General features: G+C 36.7%; 2 protein-coding genes across 2 annotated transcripts; one reads left to right on the forward strand and one right to left on the reverse strand.

The window, feature by feature from the left end:
- Positions 1-254: 254 nt before the first annotated feature.
- On the forward strand, positions 255-2,987 carry LOC112053967 (ubiquitin-conjugating enzyme E2 T). Its single transcript, XM_024093600.2, has 2 exons — positions 255-813; positions 1,900-2,987. The coding sequence occupies exons 1-2, from the start codon at positions 441-443 to the stop codon at positions 2,112-2,114; spliced, it is 588 nt and encodes a 195-aa protein (XP_023949368.2). The 5' UTR covers positions 255-440; the 3' UTR covers positions 2,115-2,987.
- On the reverse strand, positions 2,867-8,984 carry LOC112053966 (kxDL motif-containing protein CG10681). Its single transcript, XM_024093599.2, has 3 exons — positions 8,716-8,984; positions 7,625-7,798; positions 2,867-3,685 (listed from the first exon to the last, which is right to left on the reverse strand). Exons 1-3 carry the CDS (start codon positions 8,853-8,855, stop codon positions 3,379-3,381), a joined length of 621 nt encoding a protein of 206 aa, XP_023949367.2. The 5' UTR covers positions 8,856-8,984; the 3' UTR covers positions 2,867-3,378.
- Positions 8,985-9,576: the final 592 nt, after the last annotated feature.

A 9,576-nucleotide genomic window follows, 5' to 3' on the forward strand; every position in this document is an offset into this window, starting at 1 on the left:
ATATCAAATTGAATCTAAACAATATTAATTTCGCATAATAAATAGATTAAGAGTCCGAAATATATCGATACTAGCTGACGCTGTGCGGTTGCAACAGCGAAGTTCCCGTTTCCATATTAATACAAGGATAATATATAGCCTATAGCCTGCCTTGATTTATTAACCAATAATATTTTTGTCAAATGCTCTGTTTGTAAGGAATTTGTTATAGTGACGTCATGAAACGGAATATAGACCATCATGTCCGACAGGCGTTTTGGCTCGTATTGTCAAAAACATATAGGTATAAATACTAAAATTTTCATGTAATCAAAAAATATATAAACTTTTTAATCTAGTGGAATGATAATGAACTATTAAAAAGTGCATTACGATTATTTGCACAGTACATTGATTAAAGGGTACCTTTGTGATTAGTGATTACTGACATCCCTAAAATAATGAAACCAAAACGTCAAATACAAATTATCAATATTTATTTACATCCGGTGGGCGATTTGCCGCTTTTGCATTTTTCTATATTGCGAAGTAAACTGATAGTGATAAATAAAAAATACAGTATGTCCAGTCCACGCACAGGTCGTTTATTACATGAAATCAAAAGTTTAGAACACAAGCCGCCATGGGGCATAACTTGCAAACCGGTGAAGGAAGATGTGTTAGACGAGCTGCGGGTTCAAATGCTCGGGCCCAGAGGCTCTCCATACGAGAAAGGAAAGTTCGAGCTCGTCATTCACATACCAGACAGATATCCCTTCGAACCACCACAAGTTAAGTTCCTCACGTCGGTGTACCATCCAAATATTGACCAAGGTCAGTTTTGATTTCATCAAAGCACTATTACACTCAGAAGATTTAGAATTGCTAGCTTAAACGTTTTATATCTTGAATAACGTCCCCATGATATAGCTTTAAAAATAATTTATATGTGTTAAAAACATGTAATAAGTAGGTCACTATACAATTAACAAATTTCTATAACAATGATGCTTGCTGGCCATTGAATAAGCTTCCACCTCCACACAGAAAGTAGAAGATATTGTTATGAATTGTAAAAATAATGTTTATAAGAGCAAAGTAGAGCTCCTCCATCTTAGGTTGCATTATCACTTACTATCAGGTGAGATTGTAGTCAAGGGCTAACTTGTGTAGAGTAAAAAAAAAGTGGAGTAAAAAAAAAGTGGAGTAAAAAAAAAGTGAGTTCCTATTCCAGGAAAAGTATGCTGAACCATATTTTTCTGTCAAATTGTAATGTGGTTTTGATGATTAATATAAATTGGTGAAAATGAGGAAATATTAAACTTTATCCTGTAGTCATTTGTATCCTTTAACATGTAGTCATACTGTGTCACGAGTCATTACCTTTTCTTAGTTCCCAAATTACTATTTAGCTGGTGGGAGGCATCAGCCATGGCTAGTTACCACCCTACTGAGAAAGACATACCACCAAGTAATTTAGCATTCCAGTACAATGTCGTGTAGAAATCAAAATGGGTGTGGATTTTCATCCTACTCCTAACAAGTTAGCCCACTTCCATCTTATCATCAGGTGATATTGCAGTCAAGAGCTAACTTGTAAAGAATAAAAAAAAAACTTTGAAATGTAACATTAAAACATATTTTTTTCTTTTATTTTCATTTAATTTCTTTGCTTGTTTACAAGTTGGTGGTGTTAAACCCCTGTGCCTTAGAGGGAATGTCTAGTTTAGATCCAAGTCAATCTACTACTTATTTACTACCCTAGGCCCTCCAACCTGCATTGGGGCAAGGCACCCTCCTTTCCTCCCCTCCCATGGAGGCAATTAAATTTAATTCATCATTATCATTTTCAACCGATATTTGGCTCACTGCTAAGCTTAAACTTAATTAGTAATTCTAATTTCTTTTAATTATTTTCAGGTGGACGAATCTGTATGAACACATTAAAAATGCCTCCCAAGGGCTCCTGGCTGCCGACTATAACCATTGAGACCCTCCTCATCTCCGTGCAGTCACTGCTTGCAAATCCAAACCCGGATGATCCACTTATGTTGGACATAGCATACCAATATAGATATGATATGGAACAATTCCTGGAGAAAGCTAGAAAGCACACAGAGGAACATGCTGGATGAATTAAGGAAATTATGCCTTTATAATGTATTGACTAATATTCTATAGTCTGGATAGACATCATGTGTAAAATAGTTTATAGAACTTCTTTATCTTTAATTTTTTATATTAAAATTTTATCATATAATCAGTAAAAGTGTGTAAGAGAGTAGTTTGAAGAAATAAATCAGTTTCTAATGACTCTAATAAGTTTAAGATTTTTAATAGGTGCAAGCTTTATTATAAAGTAAATGTTTACTATACAATAAAATAGCTTGGGTATAAATTGTGCTATGTTGATAAAAAATCGAAACTGTAATTTTTAGTTTATGACTAATTATTACCATTACAACATAAATTGATGTATGTGCTTGTGAGCTAAGTCCACTTGAAAACATATGAATTTTGAAGTTGGTGGGCCAAGTGTATGTTATTTTAACAATATGTGCCAAACTTCTAATCTGCTTTGAAATTGCATTATTCCTAATTGAGCAAATATAATCCAACTGGGATATGTATTTGTACACTGTGCAGGCCTCAAGTTCAGAGCAATCCCAAAGTTTGAAAGAAGAAAATTTCATGCTCTCTACTAATACTACTTAAGTAAATTAATACAGATCCAAACTTATTTTACTTGTAAACATTCTGCTTGGCTATCATGTGCTTATCAAACACTTACAAGTCAAGACAAAGGTTATAGTAGACATTTTGTCATAGTAGACATGACAAATAACTACTTGATGTTTGTAAATAAATAATTAAAAAGCTTACTAAGTAGTAGTTAAGTAAATTATTATGTATGTTTTATTGTTAAAAGCAATCTTAATAATATTTTTGTGGCCTTAATTGTAATTAAAAACTTTTAAAAAGAATATAATAAATAGATAATGACAATATTGTTTAATTTAATTTTGAGATTTACAGGTATCATATTTAAAATTAATGATAACAATCATTTTGGATTATTTTTTTTTAAGTCTTAAAACTAAAAAAATTACATAAAATTAAAATAACTGAAAACAAGGCTTCTTAATTTTGTGCTTATTTATATATTTCCAGATAAAGACTTTGGTCCAAGGATACATTTTCAACTTTGTGTTGAAAAATGTGTAAACTGTTTTAGCTAGGGTAGAGTTGGAGAGCTTCCAATGACCAATTAATTGTTATGATAAAGTGGGAATGCAGCTTTAGAATACTAAGATATTAGGACACAACTTTGCGTTTAACATAATCTGCAATTTCATAAACAAAAATTCATTTTCCAACTAAAACTATCTTTGTCCATTTTCAACCTGTGTCTGTGCTGCTTTCATCACCCGAACTGGCGCTCTCTGTTTCCGAAGAACTACTGCTTTTGATTTTCCTCCCACATTTAGATTCCTCTTTAGATTTTAATTCTGCATCCATTTTATCTGATTTCTTTTTTGGTTTTCTCTCATCACTGGTTGTGGGTTTTAAAGTTTCAGTGGACACTGTTGCAACCATTTTTGATTCTATTTTGGTTTCTGATGAAAATTCATCCTCTTCTTCTATAGGTTTTGTGGCTGTCACTGCTTCTGCTACCGCCATCTTGTATGCTTCTGGATATTGTGTGCTGGAATTATAAGAATTATAGTTTATTCATTGTAAGGATTTATAGTCTTCTCTATTTCTTGTTTTTTATTCTTATACTCTGTTAGGGAATATGTTGTTGTGCATGCTTACTACTGTTCTCAAATAGCATGCAATTACTTGTGTTTAAAGTTAAAATGCCTTAGATTGACAACAACAGAACTACACAGTATTCACCAGGGTATTCAATATTATGTACAAAATTGGAAACACTTCAATACAGGTTTGAATTGATTACTCTGTCAGTCATGTCAATTTACCCGACGGCGGCGCAGGCGCAGGCGACGGTGCGGGCGGCGGGGCAGCTATTACGTCATCACGTCATAAGGTGACTCGCAAGCCGAGCGATCGGCCGACTGAGACAGAGCAAACAAGAACTTATGCCGCTATTGTTACAGTCCCAAACACGAATGAAGGCTGGACGGTGGTGCAGAAAAAATCAACTAAGTTGAAAAATCGATTTATCGGAAAAAGAGGGCAGGCGTTAGTGGAATCTGATGAAAAATTCAGGGCTGCTGACAAAAAAATTCCGGTATTTATAACGAACGTCCATAAGGACACGTCTGAACAAGATATTATGAATTATATCTCACGAAAAACAAATGAGAACGTAATCTTAGAAAAGCTACTGATCAAAAGAAATTGTGAACATGATGCATATAAGTTTTATGTGTCTGAAAGTAGGCTTCCGCTGTACTTGGACGAGAGTCTTTGGCCAAACGGCATTGTATTTCGGAGGTTCGTGACCTTCAAACATAAGCGTGAATCCTCATATAAGGAGGTTACAGCGAGTAAAAATAACAAAATAACCATTAATGGATAAAAGCCTATGTAAATTTATCTCATTTAACTGTAAGAGTGTGAAACGTTCGGCGCAAGGAATATATGAGCTAAGCAGAGCAGCTGATATAATTGCATTGCAAGAAACCTGGTTGCTGCCGGATGAATTAACTTTCCTCGACACAATAAGTGAGGATTTCAGCGCAACCGGAGTGTCTGCAGTGGACACATCCGCTGGTATCGTCCGTGGAAGGCCGTTCGGAGGAGTCGCGCTGCTATGGAGGCGTAGTATTTTCCAGAATGTGACAGTGATACAGTGCGATAACCCACGTATATGTGCCATTAAAGTGTCATTACAAGATAAATCGTTTTTAGTGCTAAGTGTATATATGCCCACTGACGCAGTGGCCAATCTAATGGATTTCACAGACGTGCTTGGTTCGGTGAGTGCTATTATAGATGCATACAGTGAAAACAGTGTATATATATTAGGGGATTTTAATGCGCACCCGTCTGAGTTGTTTTTTCACGAACTTTCTAAATTCGGCAGTGAGCAGAAATGGACTTGCATAGATACCGAAATACTAGGTTTACAATCTGACACCTATACTTTTATAAGTGAAGTTCATGGCTCCAAGCGGTGGCTCGATCATTGTTTAGTTACTGAGGCCGCGGTTGAGTCAGTGTATAATGCTTTTGTTTCTTATGACGTTTTGTGGTCCGACCACTTTCCTCTGGTGATAGAATGCAATTTAAATGGAATAGTACCTAAAAGAAATATTACGAACAACTCTCTGAATACAACAACATATTGGGGGAAGAGAAACCAACAACAGATATTCACATACCAGAGGGAATGTCATGAGAGACTGAAGCTAATAGACTTTCCACGTGAGCTGCGCGATTGTTGTGATCGTGCTTGCAATGACGTTGTACATAGATCTGTGATTTCGAAATTGTACAGCGACATCGTTAATGCCTTAACGGAATCATCCGTGATTGGTCATGAAAGCGGGAGGCGTGTAGTAAAGAAGACCGTTATAGGCTGGAATAAGTACGTCGCGAGCGCACACGAGGAGGCCAGGCACAAATTCTCGATATGGTTGTGGTACGGTAAACCAATGGTAGGTCGCTTTTACCTTGACATGTGCGAGACTAGAAGAATTTTCAAATCCCGTCTAAAATGGTGTCAAGATCATGAACATCAAATAAAAATGGACATTCTGGCCTCATATCATTCCAAAAATAATTTTCGTGGTTTCTGGAAAAACACCAATAAAATGAATAACAGGCCAGCCCTCCCCGTGAGCGTCAGTGGTGTGTGTGAGCCCGTTAATATTTCGAATCTCTTTGTGGATAATTTTTCTGTACAATCGCCTCTCAGCCTCTCTCAACCAGCAGTGTTTAGTGCTGAGATCAACGAAAAGATGGGGATTGTATTTAAATGTGCAGATGTAGCGCATACTATTAAAAATATGACAAGAGGTAAATCCCCCGGTCATGATGGTCTCAGCATCGAGCATTTACAATATGCTGGCTCACATCTACCCAGAGTGCTGACCATGCTCTATAACATTTGTATTAGTCACAGTTTTATGCCAAGGGAGATGATGCGTACCATAGTAGTGCCTATTGTGAAAAATAAAACTGGTGACTTATCGGATAAAAACAATTACAGGCCTATTTCATTAGCTACTATAGTCGCTAAGGTGTTTGATAGTTTGCTTAACACTCAAGTAAATAAGCTAGTTAAGCCTCATGACAACCAGTTTGGTTTTCGTCCAGGGCTGTCAACAGAAAGTGCAGTATTGAGTCTTAAGCATACTGTCAAATACTATGCTAGGCGTAAAACTCCAGTTTATGCCTGCTTTCTAGATCTTTCTAGGGCATTTGACCTGGTTTCTTACGATATCTTGTGGGGGAAGCTAGAAGCAGTTAAAGCACCACCCGAACTCACCAATATATTTAAATTTTGGTACAGAAACCAGGTCAATTATGTCCGATGGGCGGGAACGTTATCACGTCCCTATGGGTTGGAGTGTGGAGTCAGACAGGGTGGGCTAAGTTCTACGACGCTTTTCAACCTATATATTGACGAGTTGCTGGGTGAGCTCAGCGGTACCAGAATCGGCTGTTACATTGACGGGGTTTGTGTAAATAACATAAGCTACGCCGATGACATGGTGCTGCTGAGTGCATCACTTTGTGGCCTGCGTAAGCTGTTGGCAATATGTGAGGCTTATGTGGAAAGGCACGGGTTAATTTATAATGCCAAGAAAAGCGAAGTGATGGTCTTTGAGGCTGAGGGAAAGTTACCAAGTAACGTTCCATCGCTTGTACTAAATGGGACAATTTTGAAACAAGTTCACCAATTTAAATATCTAGGACATATTTTGACCCCCGACCTCAAGGACGACACGGATATTGAAAGGGAGCGGAGAGCATTGTCACTATTTTTTACACATGCAGCCTGTGGGCAAAATATACACAAAGATCGTACAATGCTCTCCGTATCCAGTACAATAATGCATTCAGGGCTATTATGGGGCTACCTCGTTACTGTAGCGCGTCAGGGATGTTCGCGGAAGCAAGAGTTGATTGCTTTTATGCAACAATGCGCAAAAGATGCGGATCCCTGGTGCGAAGGCTGCGAGGCAGTACCAACAGCATTTTGGCAGTAATCGCCAGCAGACTAGACTGCACCTACGTGAACCACTGTTGTGGCGTTCCTAATGGAATGACATAGCACTGGTTCTCGTAAATACAATAGGTTTTAAGTAACTAACATAGATAATAAGAAATATTGTTATTTACTAATTTTTAGGTTTAGGTATACACAATTAACATACTTATAAGAGAATTTTACTAACAAAATGAGTCTTGGTTACTTTAAATAAATGAATTATTATTATATTATTATAATTTGCATCGGAGTAGCATGGGGGGTGTGGCTTCCATCTCTCTTCTTTACAAAGGGAGGCCTGGCCCTGCAGTGGGCCGTAAATAAAAAGGTTGATTATGATGAATGAGTCCTCAGGGCAAGTGCACACTACTGCTTCCATGATGTTTTTTCTTAATACTCATCAACCATAAAATGGTTGTTGTGTATTCTGTGTGTTTTATAAATAGACAGTATTAGTACCTCAACTTAGTCTTAATAGCTCTGATCTTCTTGAATATGAACTCCAGGTCTTTCTTCATGTCCAGCAGCAGTAGTGTGTGCTTCTTGAACTCCACAGAAGCTGCTCGGAGTCTGCTAGCTGACAGCTGGTTGCAATTGGTTAGCATTTCTGTTGTCTTCTCAAACCTTTGCAGCCTGGAATAAGATTATTTTTTCGTGTTTCAGTGCGTTATCTATAGAGTTTCAGATCATAGTACATTTTGTTCAAGTTCTAGGTTATGTTATGAAATCATCATCATCATTATCAACCCATATTCAGCTCACTGCTGAGCTCGAGCCTCCTCTCAGAATGAGAGGGCTTAGGCCAATAGTCCACCACGCTGGATTGGCAGACTTCACACATGCAGAGAATTAAGAAAATTCTCTTGTATGCAGGTTTCCTCACAATGTGTTATGAAATATTGAGATTTAATATAGAGATGAGAGTATATTAGGTACCTTTTCAGGGTTCTGTATTAAAAAGGAAAATACAATACCCCTAAAAATCACTTTGTTGTCCCTCTGTCTGTTTGTCTGTCAAGATACAAGTTGAAATGTAAACCGTACTCAGGTCTACAGTTCCATGACGTAAAATCAAACTTTTGATTGTAACTGTAAAAGAATTACAGGCAGGTTTACTCAGCAAAAATGCATATTTTCACATTCAAGGGCATCAAAACTCAAGGGGTACTTTCTGTGGACCTAGAACTGCGATATTTGGCAAGTAAGTAGTCAATAAAGACCAAAAGGTTAAACAAACTCTATATATGTAATTAAATCTTAATAAATAGGATTTAATAGGTCTAGTCTATAAAACTGAACAATTCGATTCCTGAACCATTTATATTATACATACAGAAACCTTGGTGGGAGATTCTCTTACTTGTAGTTGAATCCACTGTATTAAACAGGACAAGTGCGAGGCGAGGTGTAGGCACCTATCCATTGAATGGATAGGCCAGCGCCTAATGAGATTTAGTTGTCAGAATGTATGTAATGTGCTATGGAAAAACATACTTTTTCCGGCTTATTGTATTTATATAATAATGTCCACTAAATAAGAACAAACATACATAGTTTTCTGCGCGCGGATGATCACTTCAACGTCGGTTTGGTCTACCATTCCAGCCAGACCCTGGACAAACACCTCTGGAGCCGAGTAGTTTTGGAAGCATTCTATTGAGAAATCGCTTTCTGGAGTGTCGTTCGCCATTTTTTTATTAATTTATAACTGAACTGGTTTTCCAAAATTTACAGTTTTGTTAGTAGTTGTTAATAATTTATAAATTACTTTTTCTAATTTGTTTTTGTATTTCGAATTTGACAAGACATTGACAAAAAGAAAATCAATAATGACAGTGACACTGACACTGACACGTCTCTTCTACAATGACTTGTGACACTTCTTCTTCTTCTTGGTTCTATGGCTCCGCGCGTCGAGCGATTGAGCCAGTATCAAGTGCTTTTTTTTTTTTTTCCGTTATTTAAAACGAGGAAACTTGTTTAATTATAAAACTCGAAATTTTGAAGGTACGGAAATTTTAGAAAGGATCAGAAAAGGAAAGGAAATATAAAATAGAATACTTATACTGAATATTTACAATTAAATACTAATCATTCATTTTCAATACTATAAAACATATATTTACATAAAAAATTGTACATCTAAAAGTATTTACAACTTAATATCATTAATTAGGATAAAAGAGGAAAAAAGTTTATATATACAAGGTTTATCATAGGACAAGAGGATGTCAACGGAAGTAGGAAGTGGGATGTGGAAAAGAATAAGGTCCTTGTAAAATGATTCTCGATTAAATTTTGGACATGATAAAAATATGTGATTAAGGTCACCCACTTCACCACACTCGCACAAATCACTGCTCACAATTCCAAATTTCGCAAGTTGAACAGGAGAGCAAACGTGGCCCAAA

Source organism: Bicyclus anynana, chromosome 2 (assembly GCF_947172395.1).
Source record: "Bicyclus anynana chromosome 2, ilBicAnyn1.1, whole genome shotgun sequence".
NCBI classification, from domain to species: domain Eukaryota; kingdom Metazoa; phylum Arthropoda; class Insecta; order Lepidoptera; family Nymphalidae; genus Bicyclus; species Bicyclus anynana.

Coding starts and splice junctions, on each gene's coding strand:
- LOC112053967 (XM_024093600.2), top strand. CDS start 441: ATGAAACCAAAACGTCAAATACAAATTATCAATATTTATTTACATCCG. Junction 814..1,899: donor CCATCCAAATATTGACCAAG/GTCAGTTTTGAT, acceptor AATTATTTTCAG/GTGGACGAATCTGTATGAAC.
- LOC112053966 (XM_024093599.2), bottom strand. CDS start 8,855: ATGGCGAACGACACTCCAGAAAGCGATTTCTCAATAGAATGCTTCCAA. Junction 7,799..8,715: donor ATCCGCGCGCAGAAAACTAT/GTATGTTTGTTC, acceptor ATCTTATTCCAG/GCTGCAAAGGTTTGAGAAGA. Junction 3,686..7,624: donor GCTATTAAGACTAAGTTGAG/GTACTAATACTG, acceptor TTATAATTCCAG/CACACAATATCCAGAAGCAT.